Source organism: Melanerpes formicivorus, unplaced genomic scaffold, assembly GCF_026170545.1.
Source record: "Melanerpes formicivorus ecotype bairdi unplaced genomic scaffold, bMelFor1.0.p_v2 SCAF_45, whole genome shotgun sequence".
NCBI classification, from domain to species: Eukaryota; Metazoa; Chordata; class Aves; order Piciformes; family Picidae; genus Melanerpes; species Melanerpes formicivorus.
In genome coordinates this window covers 1616571-1632582 of record NW_027142397.1, presented here as the reverse complement: position 1 = coordinate 1632582, position 16012 = coordinate 1616571, and the positions used below count along the sequence as shown (strand labels likewise).

The following is a 16012-nucleotide window of genomic DNA, read 5'->3' as shown; positions in this document are numbered from 1 at the left end:
GTGAGGCAGAAGCTACTGCAGGGTTTCAAGCTGTAGTCTGTCACAGAGGTGTCACAGCAAAGCCACTGCTGCATCACCTAACCAAGCTCTCCTGCTGGGATGGGCAGGGGTGGCTGCACTGGCAACAGTGCTGCCTTAGGGAAGTGTAAACAGAAGCTCCACGAAAACCTAAGTGTGTTTGTGGCCAAGGACAGGCCAGGGCTGGAGATGAGCTCCCAGGGAAGGCTGGTGAAGAAGTCTGAGCGAGTGCTAAGGACAGGTGTGATGAACAGGACGAGGAGCTGGGGCAGTGCCACAGGGCAGTGCCACAGGGCAGCACGCTATCGACTGTTGAAAAAGACACAGCAGCAGGGGCACGATTTAACGGCACTTTTAAAGCCCTTTGTGCTTGGGTGGCTCTGCCTGATGGCCCTCGTGCTCCCGAGCACCTCCGGGGAGCGCCTGCGGACGGGCGGACAGGCAGGCGGGCGGACGGGCAGGCAGGCGGACAGGCTCCAGAGCCCCCACGCCCCCACCAACAGCTCCCTGCAGCACCGCTGCTTTATTTCCAAGCCGCATCAGCCACAGCTATTAACCCGCGGCAGAGGGTCGGAGGGGCAGAGTTGGTTTACTATAGGGATGCAACGGGTGGGCCACGACCTTCGTTTCCTTCGCTCAGCGAACCGCTGCCGTCCCGCTGGCTGCAGCGGGCGCTGCCTGCCTGCAGCACGATGGTGCGCGGGGAGAGGAGGGAAACGCTGCCTGCCTGCAGCACGATGGTTCGCGGGGAGAGGAGGGCAGGCGGGACGGAAACGCTGCCTGCTAACCGCGGCCCGGAGCGGGGAAGCCGCCTGAGGAAGGACCCGCGCCGCGGCACAGGAAGTGACGCCACGGCCCAGGTGAGGCGGCGCGGGGCATGCCGGGAGCGCCAGGTAGCGCAGTGAACGCTGGGAGTGCCACTACCGCACCGGGGGTGCCCCAACTCCTCCTGCTCACCCAGGTGAGGTAGCGCGGTGCGGTCGGGAGCGTTCTGACCCCGCCGCAACCGGCTACTTAGTCTCGGGACGCTCCGGCCCTCGGCGGAACCGGCGTCCGAGGGATCGCTTCCACCTGGTTGCCGAGACAACGGCCGAGCTCTCCTCCAATCGCCGCGGCTGTTACTTGGGGCCTTCCGGCGGGCGCCCAATCACGAGCGAGCGCTCAGAGCCACCCGCGGCTGCTTAAGGTGGCGCGGAGATGCTGCGCTGCGCTCGCGTCTTAAGGTGGCGCTGGCGGCTCGGGGGCGTGCCCCGCAGGCGTCTCGTCCGCCGGGCCGGGCAGGCTGCGGGACATGGACCCCGCCGGGTGAGGGGGGGGGGTGGCAGTGGCGGATGTCCCTGGAGCCCTGGGCCGGGGAGCCGACCCCGGCCCGCACAGGGCGCTGCCGCCGCAGCCCCAGCCCCGCCCGCAGGAGCGGCGCAACCTGGCTCCTTCCTGCCGCCGCCTGCCAGCCCTGCGCCCCGGGCGGGCTCTGCCCATAGGCTGGGCCGGGCCCGGCCTCCGCACGGCAGCCAGTCCCCGCCGGCAGCCGCCGCACGGCCCCGGACTGACAGCGCTGGCGGCAAATCGCAGCGGCCGGAGCGGGACCGACGGCGGCGGAACGGACGGCGGCGCCCGGCCGGGGAGCGGAGCTGGGGGCGCCAGGGGCCGGGCCATGGGGGCAGCGCGGCGCGGGCGGCGGGGGCGCTCCTCTCCCTGAGCCTGCAGGTGGGTGCCGGGGCAGGCCCCTGCGGCCGGGGGCTGCCAGCGGGGCTCGGCGGGGCAGGGCGGCCTGAGCCGGGCGGGGAGCTGGGGGCAGCCTCAGCCAGGCTCTGCCCTGCACCGGCCGCGCTCCCTCGCCCTGGGAGGAGGCTCTGCCCTCCTCCTGCCCTCAGGACGGTGTAGCTTTGCCCTCTGGTGTGTCAGCTGCCACACTGAGCCAGCTCCTGCCCTGCCCTGCTCCAGTGACAGTCGTGCCTGTGGGGCCAAGGCTGCCGGAGAGCTTGCAGCCGGGGCACCAGCTGGGTCCTGCTGCCTCCAGAGGAGACCCCAGGCCGCCTGCCCAGGCTCTGAGCCCAGGGCATGCACAGCTTGCACCGTTTCAAAGAGCCTTGGGGTGGCCCCAGGAGGGTTTGTGTCCCAGCCCCGCAGTGTCGGCGCCACCCTCCCGCTCTGTGCGATGCTCCTGGAGGGCTTTGCTGGAAGGAGCTGTGCAGCCTGCAGGGACCTCGGGCAGGCTTGCTGCGTGCGGTGCTTTCCAGACACCTCTCATGAGCCTGGCTCTGAGCAGTTCAGCCTCCGAAGTCTGCTGGCAGCAGTTCCCCTGCCGTGACGTCTGCCTGCATGAAGAGCAGCACTGTCAGCCCTAGCACGTGGGCCTGGCGTGACTGAGGTGGTGCTGGGTCCTGGGCAAACAACAGAGGCAGCATGGAAATGAAAAGCAGGGCTTGGAGAACTTCAGAGGCTTTTTAATGAGAGCTTTGCCGATGGCCAGGCCTGCTGGTAAATGCCAGCTGAATGTGTCACCCCTGGGGCCAAGGGAGGTCTGTGCCAGTTTCTCTCTGAGGCTGTGTAAGCAGGCAGTTCAGAGCTGCTCAGCTCTGCTGCTAGTTTGATCCCAGGGAGCTTGCTGTGGCTTTCACTGCAGGTTTTGAGTCCGTTTGACTTAATCCTCTGTATTTTGTTGTTTGTTTCTCCTCTTAGCATCACCTTGGAGGAAGAAAACTTGGCTGGAGTTGTTGCCTCAGCTGTGCTCCTGCACGTGGTGCCTGCCCTGCCCTGCCCTCAGTGTGAGCTGACAGGGGAGGAAGAGCAGCAGGCAGGGCACAGCAATTTATTTTGTTTTCAGCTGAGCTAATTGTTGCTTGCCCAGGGAAACAGGATGGAGGAGGAGAAGTGGCCCCAAGTGACAGACAAGGCACTTCCAGCAGGGCCCAAGCCTCTCCTCTGAAGAGAAGCTCCAGCATCAAAGAGGCTGAAAGGCAAAGACTCCAACTGACCAGAATGGAAGGAGGCAGCAGTCCCAACCTGCAGCTTCAGCAGCTCCCCTTGGCCACAGCAGCAGTCTCTGTGCAGCCACACATTGACTCCTTCTCTTACAAGGTCAGCTTTGTGTCTGTTTAACCCTGGAAGGCCTGAGCTAGTGATCTGAGCTGGCAGCCCCACTGTAGTTTGGGTTGGGTCTGGTCTGGTTTTGTTGCAGGCAGTCACTGCTGGTGTTCAGCCTCACCTGGAGGCCCCCAGGGTATTGTGTGCTGGGTGTGTAAGCCAGGAGACAAAGCTGTGTGCCTTGAAGAGCCAAACACAGTGGAGAAAGGATGGGCAGCTGGGAGGGGTGGGTGCCTGGAGGAGGTTAGGTGCAGGGAACCCTGCTGGGGGCCTCTTCAGACTGACCCAGCCTGCAGCAATGGAGGTCACAGAAGGGCTTGGGTTGGAAGGGACCTTACAGATCATCTCCTTCCAAGCCCCTGCCATGGGCTGTCTGTTCAGTGTTCAGGGAGGAGCAGGGATGTGAGCTGGGTCATCCCACAGCCATCCAAGGAGGTAGCAGGCTCTGTGTTGGGGAGCAGCACTGCCATGAAGAGTGCTAATGACACCTGATGAGCTCTAGACACAAATGCTAAGTGGCCTGGCTCAGCCTCAGGCTCTTCCCTTCCCTCCCAGAGTGCATTGCCGTTGTGACTCAGCCTGCTTTGCATTCTTCTGTGTTTCAAATTCTTCTTCAGACCGTGAGAGTTGTTGCTGAGTTGGGAATGCTAATGGAGGAGGGGCTGGGGGCCTGCTGGGGGCTGCTACCAGTCCCCTGTTGCCTTGGGATAATTAGTTCCTACAAAAAGCAGCATAAAATCTGTGAGAACTGAGCTGCCTGCTTAGGCTCAGTCCTCCCCTGAGCCAGCAGAGAAGGGAGGAGCAGAGCAGTTCTTTAGATGTGACCCACAGGACGCAGTGCAGGTGCTCCTGGTTCCCACTGCTCAATCCCAGGGCAGCAAACAGCCTCACAAAAAGAGTTTTCCACAGGAAAGGTCTCCCCTGGAGCCTCCTCCTCTTCCCCAAGCTGAACACCCCCAGCTCCCTCAGCCTGTCCCCAGAGCAGAGCTGCTCCAACCCCCTGAGCACATTCCTGGCCTTCTCTGGACCCTCCTGCTCAGCCCCAAGCCCTTCCTGTGCTGAGGGCTCCAGAGCTGGCCCCAGCCCTGCAGGTGAGCTCTCCCCAGCGCAGAGCTGAGGGGCAGGATCTGCTCTCCACCTCTGGCCATGCTGCTTTGGATGCAGCCCAGGCTGCCACTGCCCTTCTGGGCTGCCAGTGCCCATTGTGGGCACCCTCAGGTGTGCTTCTGCAGAGCTGCTGGCAGCCTCCTCCTCCCCCAGCCTGGGCTGGTCTCAGGCTCTAGCCTGCAGCCCTCTCACTCCCTTCTGTGGCTGTTCAGGGAGGCTCTTGGGTCTGTCTGCTGCCTTTTGCCCTGAGCTTCAGGGATTTGGAAGATAGCCACAGGGAGCTTCCCTGGCTTGCCCTGGGGAAGCAGGAAGGTAAACAGAGGCTGTGTGGGCAGGGGATCTTGGAGCTGCTTTACAGGTCTGCTCCCTTCCAGGCTGTGCAGAAGGCTCCAGGCTCCTGCAGAGCCCCCTGGCCAAATGCCATGCCTGTGTCTTTGCTTTGCTGTTGCAGGAGAACTTGATTGGAGCCCTGCTGGCTATTTTTGGCCACCTTGTTACCAGTATTGCCCTCAACCTGCAGGTGAGTGCCATGAAGCAAACACTCCTCCTGCACTGGACAGCAGCAGTCACAGAGTGTTAGGGCTTGGAAGAGAACAGGAAAGATCCTCCAGTCCCAGCCCCCTGCCAGAGCAGGGGCACCCAGGGCAGGGCACCCAGGAACACATCCAGGGGGGTTGATGGCTCCAGAGCAGGAGGCTCCACAGCCTCTCTGGGCAGCCTGCTCCAGGCTCCAGCACCCTCACAGTGAAAGGGTTTTCCCTTCTGTTCCTGATGCAGCTCCTCTGCTCCAGCTTGCCCCCAGTGCCCCTTGTGCTGTGCTTGGCCATGCCTGAGCAGAGCCTGGCTCCATCCTCCTGACACTGCCCTGCACATCCTTAGCCCAGCAGTGAGGGCAGCCCTCAGGCTCCTCTGCTGCAGGCTGCAGAGCCCCAGCTCCCTCAGCAGGGAGCTGCTCCACTCCATCATCTCTGAGCCTTGCTTTCCTTCTCTAGAAGTACAGCCACATCCGGCTGGCAGGCTCCAAGGACCCCCGAGCCTACTTCAGAACCAAGACCTGGTGGTGTGGGCTGCTGCTGCTGCTGCTGGGGGAGCTGGGAGTCTTCTCCTCCTATGCCTTTGCTCCTCTCTCCCTGATTGTGCCACTCAGTGCAGTGTCTGTTGTAGGTAAGGGGCAGAGAGGCCACAGCCTCGCCAGGCTGAGGCAGGGCTGGGTTGCTGGTGGCTGGCTGATGCACAGCTCTCTCTCTCTGGTGTTTCCCCTCCCCCTTTCCCCAGCCAGTGCAATCATAGGAATTATCTTCATTAAAGAAAAGTGGAAGCCCAAGGAGTTTCTGAGTAAGTTCCAAGGTTCCTTCTTGTTTTCCCTGCCTGTTCACAACCCCTTCAACACAGACCATCCCCTCTCCAGGATCATGACTGGAGGGGTGGTGAGATCTCCAGCAGCTGTGTCAGCCTGGCCCAGGCAAACCTGCTCTGGCATGGGGCTGGGCTGGGTGATTGCCAGAGGTCCCTTCCAGGCTGCACCACGCTGGGCTCTGCAGCTCCTCAGGTTCAGATGTCCTCTGTGAGCAGTGCTGGGGGGGTTGGGGTTGGGTTGTGGGGTTGGGGTTGGGTTGGGGGGGGTTGGATTGGGGTTCTTTGTTGTTTGTTTTCTAACTTGTGCCAAACCCTCTGAACCTCCCAGATCCTGGGACTCCATGGGAATGGTGCCTGCAGGATCTGGGAACTGTGGGCCATAGATTCATAGCATGGTTTGGGTTGGGAGGGATCCTAAAGCTCATCCAGTCCCACCCCTGGGACCCCTCCTACCAGCCCTGGCTGCTCAAGGCCTCATCCAACCTGGCCCTGAACACCTCCAGGGAGGGGACAGCCACAACCTGACCTGTTCCAGTGTCTCCCCACCCTCACTGCTCTCTGGGCTGAGGCTGCAGCCCAGGGCTTTGGTTCTGTGCCAGTGCAGGCACAGCTGAGCTGCCTGGGTCCCATCTGCAGAGCTGGGGGCTCTCATCCTGCCTTTCCCTGGAGAATGGGCTGTGGGCAGTGCCAGGCTGGGCTAAGGCTCCCCGAGGGCTCTTGCAGCTCCTCTTTGTTTAGCAGCTGCTACCTGCTGTGAGCTCCTCCTCTGGGCTGGCAGCACAGCCAGGGCCCAGGGTGGCTTTGGCTCTGCTCTTTGGGAGGTGGGGCACGAAGGGCAGAGGAATGAAGCAGCCAGGGGAGCGTCCCCACAGGCCTTGTGCATGTGCAGGGCTGCTGTGTGCAGCCACACTAACCCCACTAACCTTCTCCCCTCTCTCTCTGTCCCTTGGCTGCCCCCAGGGCGCTATCTTTTGTCCTTTGTAGGCTGTGGTTTGGCAATTGTTGGAACTTACCTGCTGATAACATTTGGACCTAATAGTCATGAGAAGATGACAGGAGAGAATATCACTAGGCACTTAGTGAGCTGGCCATTTCTCTTGTATATGGTAAGGGGGCCCAGGAAAGGGGGGAGAGTGTCCTGCTCCCTGCCTGCATCCTTCTCTCCTGTCACTAACCACATCCCTTGTGCTTGCTGACAAACCTCTCCCAGCTTCCCCTGCCCTCAGTTCCACCTTGTCTGTGGCCACACCTGCAGGAGCCCTCCCATTCTTTGAGTGACTCTGTTAGGGCTGGACTCCCTTGAGAGTTGTTAGCAGCTCCTTCCCTCCCTGAGCTGGCAGCTTCAGCCTCTGGGATGGATGGCAGCTGAGAGCAGCTGCTCCAGAGGGCTCCAAAGGCTCTGCCTGCTTCTGGCCCTTTTCTGGAGTGACTTTCTCTGGAGCCATCAATCTGTCCTTGAGCAGTCCTAGGGGGATCTGTGGGCTTGACTGGAGCTGTGTGCTCCAGGGCCCAGGGCCTGGGCAGCAGGCTGAGCTCTCTGGGGTGGCTCATCAGTCAGGACTGTTCCATCTGCTGCTTTACCATGAAGGTCCTGTCACAAACGTCCCTTGCTTCCTGTTCAGCAAGAAACCATTGAACACCTCATCTAATGAGGAGCTAAGATCATGCTGAATGGGATCCATAGAGGTGTGGGATCCTCATTCCCCTCTGCCTTGCCCTGTTGTGTGGCTCCAGTGTTTGCCTGGCTCAGAATCCATTTGCTGCCAAGCCCCTCCTGTGTGGTCAGAGTGTCCTTCCTCTCTGTTGCAGCTGGTGGAGATCATCCTGTTCTGCCTGCTGCTGTATTTCTACAAGGAGAGAAATGCCAATTACATTGTGGTTATTCTGCTGCTGGTGGCTTTGCTGGGTGAGTGGCTCTGAGCTGAGGGGAGATGGTGCAGCACAAAGCCTGGCTGCAGTGTGTTCTCCAGGGATCAGCTGGGCTCTGCCTGGGCCTGCTGCTCAACACTTAAAGGGTGGGTGCCAGGGGGATGGGACAGTGGTGCCCAGTGACAGGGCAAGGGCAATGGGCACAAAGAAGTTCCATCAGAGCATGAGGAGGAACTTCCTTGAGGGTGGCAGAGCACTGGAGCAGGCTGCCCAGAGAGGTGGTGGAGGCTCCATCTCTGGAGACAATTCAGAACCCTCCTGGATGAGATCCTGTGTGACCTTTAGGTGACCCTACCTTGGCAGGGGGGTTGGACTCCATGATCTCCAGAGGTCCCTCCCAGCCCCTCCCATTCTGTGGTGTTGTAAGAGCTGAGCCTGGCTTAGAAGAGTAAACTGCAGCAAACTGAAGCATCTGTGGCCTACAGGGAATGAAGTGAACCTATTCCATGTCCCAGAGTGCACCAATCTGCTCTGCTGCAGGTTAGGTGAAGCCTTGCAGTGATGTTCAGGACCTTTGCAAATGACCTTTGAGCACTCAAGGTTTACTTCCCTTACTGGCAAGGAATCTGCCAGCTGCAGCTAGTGCAGACTGCTTGGTGGAGTTGTTTACCCTCTGCATGCAGAGCACACTGCCAGGTCTTATCTGTCCAGTGGGTGGAAGAGAGGATTTGACCTACAAGAATTCTCCTGCTGTTTGGCTGCAGACATGATGAGAAGCCCTCTGCTGTGCCAGCTTGGCCCTGCTGGGAGAGCCTCTGGGCTTGGGGCCAAGTGCTCACAGTGGGGCCCTGCAGTGACTTTGGGGAGGCCAGGACTTCACCTGCCCCTCTCTCTGCATGAGCCTGCTGGGTTTTCTTTAAGCAACTGTGACCAATTAAAGTTGAAAGAGGCTGCATAAGAGCAAGGCAGTGAGGCAGTGCTGCTAAGCTGTGTCCCACTCCTCAGTTGCAGCTGTTGGTGCAGCCTCAGTGACTGCAGTGCTCTCTTTGCTGTGCCTTTGAAGGGAGTGGGGCTGGGTTTCAGTGAGTGGTGCCTGAGAGGCTGCTGGCATTATGAGCCAGGGGAGCTGTCCCCACTCTGAGTGGCCCTGCCTTGTGCTTTCACGAAATGGGAACCACAGAATGCTTGGAGTTGCAAAGGGCCTTGGAGATCATCCACTCCTAGCCCCCTGCCATGGGCAGAGGTACATTCCACTAGCCCAGGTTGCTCAAGGCCTCATCCAGCCTGGCCTCAAACACTTCCAGGGATGGGGCATGCACAAGTTCTCTTGGCAGCCCACTGCAGTGCCTCCCTGCAGGGACCTCAGGACTGCCTCCTGTGGAGCGCAGGTGCAGCGGTCTGCCCCCCGAGCGTCCCTCAGGTGCCTCAGCTGAGCTCTGGTGAACATTTCACAGGTTCCATGACTGTGGTGACAGTGAAGGCCGTGGCAGGCATGCTTGTGGTCTCCATCCAAGGGAACTTGCAGCTGGACTACCCCATATTCTACATCATGTTGGTGTGCATGGTCGCTACGGCGCTCTACCAAGCAACGTAAGGCACTCAGCTCCCTCTGTCCTTGTGCTGGGCCCTGGGCTCACTGCTCAGTGCCTCCTTGCTGTGACACAACCACCATGGCTGGGGAAGCCCTGCCAGGTTCATAGGTTCATAGAATAGGTTGGGTTGGAAGGGACCTTCAAGATCATCTCATTCCAAGCCCCTGCCACGGGCAGGGACACCTCCCACCAGCCCAGGCTGCTCGAGGCCTGGCCTTCAACACCTTCAGGGAGGGGGCAGCCACAGCCTCCCTGGGCAGCCTGTGCCAGGCTCTCCCCACCCTCACTGTTGAGAATTTCTTCCTCATGTCCAGTCTAAACCTCTCTTCCTCAAGCTTCAATCCATCCCCTCTCACCCTGTCACTACAAGCCCTTGCAAAAAGCCTCCCTGCAGCTTTCTTGTAGCCCCCCTCAGGTACTGGAAGGCTGCTCTAAGGTCTCCCCAGAGCCTTCTCCTCTCCAGGCTGAACAGTCAACACCATTATCAAGACCATCAAGTCCAACCACCCTCTGCCTCCATTGGCTCCTGTGACCTGCCCTCAGTTCCCTGTCAGAGGAGCCTGGGGTGGTTGTGTTCTTTGCTTTGCCATGTGGTGGCACTGCCAAGCAGTTCTAATCCCAAATTTATCCATCCCTCAGGCATTGGCAAAGCAGTGGAGGCAAATCCAGCAGTGTCTGTGCCCTGGCTGCACCCAGCGTGCAGCACCAGGGCTGCTGGTGATGGCTCTGATTCTCTTCATTCCTCTCCACAGCTGTAACAACCACCAGCTGCTAGCAGCAGAGGTGAAAAGCTGTTCCAGATGGGAGGGACATTGCAGGGGCAGCAATTTCCCTGCCTTCAGTCAGGGCAAGCTTCAGGTTCACTTTCTGTCCTTGGTAGGAACTCCAAAGGATGCTGCTGCAGGCTCAGGGAGAAAGGGAATAAGGTCTCTTAAACTGGTGCATGACTCTGGAAAGCTGTTTCCAGCCCTCCACAGCTGGCCCCTGGGGGCTGCTCCACAGCTTGTCCCTCCTTCCCCAGTCACCTCCTGTTGTCTGTCCCTGTGTGGCAGGTTTCTGGCTCAGGCCTCTCAGCTCTACGACTCCTCGCAGATCGCCAGCGTCGGCTACATCCTCTCCACCACTGCAGCCATCACTGCAGGTAACAGTGTCCAGGCTCTGCTGGCACACAGGCTTCCAGCAGTGCTTCCTTCCCCACCTCCTAGCCCAGCAGGGACAAGTCTGCCCTAGCTGCTGTGCTGCAGGGGAGGCTGCCCTGCCACCTCCAGCGGGGAGCGGCAGGAGAGCTCTTGGCAGTGGCAGTGTGAAGGGTTTGGCAATGAGCTGTGGGAGAGGGGAAAGGAGGCCACCCCCTCCCCTCCCCTCCTGCCCTGAGAGCATGGAAACCCTCAAGGTGCTGCCTGGAGAAACAGGAATCTTGCCTGATGTGGCTTCTGGAGGTGCAGCACTGGTTGCTCATGAGGTTTATTTGCCTTTCCAGGAGCAACTTTCTACTTGGATTTCACTGGGGAAGATGTCCTCCACATCTGCATGTTTGCACTTGGGTAAGTGCTGAGGGTTTCCTTGGCAGAGAAGTGTTGCTTCATGTGACTCTCTCTCTATCCAAGTACACCAGGGGGTGCCTTGGAGGGGCAGTTTCTCTGGTGGAGCAGAGGGTGGCTCACAGCTCAGTCTCCTGCTGGAACTGGACCGTGACAAGCACTAAATCCCTCCCTGGCTGTGCTGGGATCAGCTTGGAGCTTCAAGCATGTGGGCTGGCTTTCCCAGTGTCCTGCCCATGAATGCAGAGTAACCAAGAGAAGCCATCCCTGGGCATCTCAGTGAGGTTTTGCACTGAGCCTTCCCAGAATCAGAGTGTTAGGGCTTGGAAGGGAGCTGGGGAGATCACCCAGTCCAAGCCCTCTGCCAGAGCAGGCTCAGCTAGGGCAGGTCTCACAGGGACACATCCAGGGGGGTTTGGAATGTCTCCAGAGCAGGAGAGTCCACAAGCTCCCAACTGGGAAATGAATGCCCTGAACTGTGACTTCTGCCAGCACCCTGGGGACATCAGATGGGAGGTGGTGGTGGCCTGCCTGTGGGGAGCCTTGCAGAGGGCAAGCTGCTAAATCCTGGAGTCTCCTCCAGGAAAGCCAACTCTTGATATGCTTCCTTTTGCCTTGAGTTACCATGAAAACTGGTCTGCACTGTGCTGCAGTCAGAGCAGTCTCACCTTCTCTGACATCCTTTTGCAGAGGGCTGGAAGCTGAGGCCCTTCCCTGCAGCTGACTTCCCAGTTCCTTACTTTCCCCCTGGGAATTCTTTCTGGAGCCACAGGATAGGCACTGAGAAGCACCAGCAGGCCCTGTTCCCTCCTCTGCCTCTCAGAATGATCTCAGGAGGTCTTGTCTTCTCTCTCAGGTGCCTCATAGCATTTCTGGGTGTCTTCCTGATCACAAGAAACAGGAAGAAATCTGTCCCATTTGAACCTTACATCTCAATGGATGCCATGCCAGGTAAGAGGACAAACCAAGTGCTTCAGCAGGCTCCTCAGTGTTGGGCTTCACAGTGAGAGCTGAGGCTCTAGGGGCTGGAGGCTGCCTGGGTGCATCAGGCAGCTCTGTTGCTTTCCAGTTTGGTCTTCTCTTTGTGCTTCATGAGGGGGATGTGCATGCTTTGCCTGGAGCAGGGAAGAGGAGATCGTTTGTGCTGGGCCCTCTGGCACCAGAGAGGATGGATGGCATGTTTCATCACAGCTCTGGAGTCATGGAATGGCTCAGGTTGGAAGGGGCCTCAGAGCTCATCTGCTCCAACCATGCCCAGGGACACCTCTCAGCCAGACTCAGCTGCTCAAGGCCTCACCCAGCCTGGCCTCGAACACCCCTAGGGAGGAGGCAGCCACAGCCTGCCAGGGCAACTTATTCCAGAGTCTCAGCTCCCTCCTGCTGCAGAACTTCCTCAGCTCCAGTCTGACCCTGCTCTGTCTCAGCTTCCAACCATTTCCCTTTGGCCTGGCTCAGACACCCTCAGGAAAAGTCTCTCTGCAGCCTTCCTGTACTTCAGCTCCTGGCAGGCAGCTCTGAGGTCCCCCATGAGCCTTCTCTTCTCCAGGCTGAACTCCCCCAGCTCCCTCAGCCTGGCCTCACAGCAGAGCTGCTCCAGCCCTTGGCTCATCTTTGTGGCCTCCTCTGGACTGGGCAGATGAACTGGAATCCCAGAATCATCTGTGTGGAAAAGGCCTTTAAGATCATCACCTAGTTTTGGTCCCATGCTTGGAACTGGGCTCAGTGTTATCCAGCAGGAAGAACTGAGGGGTGGGAAAGGCTGAGATCTGTGCCAAAAGGTAGAGGCTAAGGGGAGCAGAAGTTTCAGCTGGGGAAGCACAGCTGAGCTGGAGGAAGGCTGCCAGCCCTCATTCACTGGCAGCTTCTTGCTTCATTAGCTGCTCCAGTGGCAGGCAGCAGGCCCTGATGGCTTCCATTTAGCACTCAAGGAATTGATGAGCACCACAAGCACCCAGGCTTTGTCATCCCTTGCTGCTGGCACAGGGAGCAGGAGGGATGCACTTCTGTTCCTAAGCACTTAATCTCTGTCTCTGCTCTTTTCAGGCATGCAGAACATGCATGACAAAGGGATTGCAGTGCAGCCTGACCTCAAAGCCTCTTTTTCCTACGGGGCCCTAGAGAACAATGACAGCATGCCAGAGATTTACACCCCAGCTACCTTGCCCATCGTGCAGGAGCAGCATGGATCCAAAGGAGTCTCTGCTCCACCCTACCGAGTGCTGGAGCACAGCAAGGAGGAGTGAGTGACCTTCGAGGGACTGAGCTGAAGCATCACAGTGTGACCTGCATTTGTCTGCCTCTTAAAACAGTGCAAAGCCAACCCTGATTAGAATGCAAAGCTCCTCTCCAAACTTCACTTCCAAGGCTGATGATTGAAATCTCCAGCTCTCTGCAGCTGTGGAGCTGGGAAGGGTTTGTCTGGGCAAGGGGAGATCCCAGCTCTGGCTGGCAGTGCCAAGCAGGGAGTGCAGCAGCCTGCAGGGGCTGGGGAAACGCAGAGCTGTGGGGACAGAAGTGACTGTGCAGGTTTTGGCCCTGCTGGGAGGGAGTTTAGCTTCCAGGAGCTGCTGAGAGAGAGGGGAGGGCAGGGTTTCAGCTTCCCTTTGCAGAGGCTGTGCAGGGATGGCCAGGAGAGTTGTAGCTCCTCCTGTCCCTGCCTGAGCACCAAGCTCCCCTCACGTGGCAATAAGATGGAATTGGTTTTGAGCAGCAGTCCTGAGAGGGCTGAGTCCTGAGAGGCTAAGCAAAAGCTACTTCATCCCTCCCAAATGTGAGTCTTGGGCACTTCTGTCCCACTGCTCTGATGTATGCACTGAGAATGTGAGCTGCTTGGCCAGCCCCACTGGACTGGGAGGCAGGTTAGAACCAAGGTGATTTGCCAGCTTGCTGCTTCCACAGCAGAGCTGCAGGTGGATTCAGGGGTGCAGAGGGGATCACTGCTCACTGCAAGAAGAGGAAGTGAGAAGAGCAACGTGGCTGGTGGCTGGGGGGAATTTTTGGGTGGCTCTTGCTGAGGTCCTCATTCTCCATCACCTTTCTGCCTGGCTGAGGCAAGATTTCCAGCTGCTTGGTGATCTGAAATGCTCAAAGGTGCTGGCATTCCTTAGCTGAAAAGCTCAGTTGTAGGCTGTGGTCCCTTCCTTTTAGTCTCTTAAAGAAGTGAGCAGAAGCTAGTGGTCTGAGGAGCAGCCAGAAGTGTGCCCAGCCCAGCACTGAGTGAGGCCTGGAAGAGCAATGCAGCATTGTGGACTCAATAGTATTTATCTTTCCAGCCTCCCAGAGATGGCTACAAGCTGACAGGAAGGGAGAATAGACACAGAGAGGAGAACTGAAGTGAAAAGGACAAAGTACAACACCTGCTGGCCTGGCAGGTGGGGCTGGCACTGTGATGCCAACCTCCCCTCTCAGAGTCATTGTTTGGGGTTTCAGTCGGTCCTCAGCCTTGCCTTGTGTGCACAGAGGAGTGGCTGGGGGCTCACTCTGAAGTGAGTGGGGGCTGTGCTCTCTGCACTGTGGAGAGGTTGCTGTGACAGCAGGGGGTTGGGTGCACCTTGGACTTCCAGCAGTGGCTTTCTGCATTTGTGGATTTTACTTCTCAGCTGACCCAGGGCCAGCTTCTGTTCCCACTACCAAAAATGCCCAAGGATTCTACTGACTTGTACATAGTTCTTCTGGGTTCTTCCTGCTGTACATGACAGCACAACTGTTAGCTGCCTGTTTGCTTGGCCAGCTGTGAATACAAATTGAGTCTGGAAATACTTGGGATTGTCAGGCCAGTCCCAGGCACAGATCCAGGCTGGGTGCAGAGGGTTGAGAGCAGCTCTGAAGAGAGAGCCTTGGGGGTGTGGGTTGCTGAGAAGCTTCCCAGCTGTGTGCTGGGTTGCAGCCAGAGGAGCGTGGGCAGCAGGGCAAGAGAAGGGATTCTGCCCCTGGGCTCTGTTCTGCTGAGACCTCACCTCCAGCCCTGCCTCCAGCTCTGCTGAGACCTCACCTCCAGCCCGGCCTCCAGCTCTGCTGAGACCTCACCTCCAGCCCTGCCTCCAGCTCTGCTGAGACCTCACCTCCAGCCCTGCCTCCAGCTCTGCTCAGACCTCGCCTCCAGTCCTGCCTCCAGCTCTGCTGTCCCCAGCATCAGAAGGACACAGAGCTGCTGGAGCAGGTCCAGAGGAACCAAGGGCTGGAGCAGCTCTGCTGTGAGGCCAGGCTGAGGGAGCTGGGGGTGTTCAGCCTGGAGAAGAGAAGGCTCCAGGGGGGACCTCAGAGCATTTTTGCTCAGCTTAGGAAAAGCTCTGCCCTTTCCCCTCACCCTTGCAAAGCACAGGGGCCTGCTGGTTGTACCTGTGGGTGAAGTTTCTTCACCAGCCTGGCATGCCTGGCCATGCAGACCTTATCTGTGACCCCCCCTGCACTGCAGCTTATGAAACCAAGAAACAAAACAGCTTTTCTTGTAGCCTCAGTCCCTGGAGATAAGGACTGTGAATGGGCCACCACTGCCAGAGCATTTGTCTTGTTGATTTACTACCTTCAGCTCTGTCTCCCTGGTGATCAGTGGTTTGTGAACTCCTGTGCAGCTTTTGCCCATTAACAATGCAAACCAAAGCCTGGGACAGGGAAGGCTGAAGGGGAAGGGTACAACAATGCTGACTTTCCTTATCTCTTCTCTTTCAATCCAGGAGGCAGGAGCTGGTTTGACCTTAGAGCTGCCTTCCATTCCAGGAGGGCTGCAGAGGGACTTGTCATGAGGGGGTCTGGAGCCAGGCCAAAGGGGAAGGGTTTGGAGCTGAGGCAGAGCAGGGTCAGACTGCAGCTGAGGAAGAAGTTCTTCAGTAGGAGGGTGGTGAGACTCTGGCACAGGCTGCCCAGGGAGGCTGTGGCTGCCTCCTGCCTGGGGCTGTTCAAGGCCAGGTTGGATGAGGCCTCAAGCAGGCCATGGTGGGGAGGTTGGAGCAGATCATCTCTGAGGTCACTTCGAACCTGAGCCCTTCTGGGATTCCTCCTGACAGGTGAGCTGACAGCTGTTGCCTCTCCACACTGTGGCTTCCCAACGCACCAGAGCACTTAACACTCTCTCAGTGTCTGTCTCACCCAGCACTCAGTGCTCCTCTGCTGGCTGAATGTGCACAATGAGCTGCCTACACTGTTCTCTTGTTGACATCCACATGTGTAAATCACTCAGGCTTTCCAGTACTGGACTCCAAGGATAACTGCTTATTTTCTCCCAAGCAATGCTGCATGTCTGTTTAATTTGATTTGTCTTTTAGGTGAGGCCTTTGGAAATGAAAATAAAAGATTGTGCTGAACCCTACAGGCTTCTGGCCTGCTTCATGCTCTTGACACAGCTTTAATGACTTCAGAGGAGTTAAAACAGGATTTAGTTTACTACTCTAAGGACCAGCTACAGGAAGAGACCTTTTTTGAGCAGGCTGCTTGTAAATGAACTGC

The 16012-nt window shown here is 58.3% G+C and overlaps 1 protein-coding gene across 4 annotated transcripts; it reads left to right on the top strand.

Moving 5' to 3' along the window:
* The first annotated feature begins 893 nt into the window (after positions 1–893).
* NIPAL3 (NIPA like domain containing 3) lies at positions 894–15875 on the top strand. Of its 4 annotated transcripts, XM_068159144.1 has the most exons (13): positions 1482–1725; positions 2701–2786; positions 2870–3099; positions 4664–4732; positions 5205–5376; positions 5488–5547; positions 6529–6674; positions 7378–7474; positions 8892–9027; positions 10082–10170; positions 10510–10573; positions 11427–11521; positions 12614–15875. In XM_068159144.1, exons 3-13 carry the CDS (start codon positions 3001–3003, stop codon positions 12811–12813), a joined length of 1227 nt encoding a protein of 408 aa, XP_068015245.1. In that variant the 5' UTR covers positions 1482–1725; positions 2701–2786; positions 2870–3000; the 3' UTR covers positions 12814–15875. The 4 variants fall into 4 exon arrangements, with proteins under 4 accessions (XP_068015244.1, XP_068015245.1, XP_068015246.1 ...); XM_068159143.1 differs by lacking the exon at positions 1482–1725 and adding an exon at positions 894–979 and having other exon boundaries at positions 2701–3099; XM_068159145.1 differs by lacking the exon at positions 2701–2786.
* Positions 15876–16012: the final 137 nt, after the last annotated feature.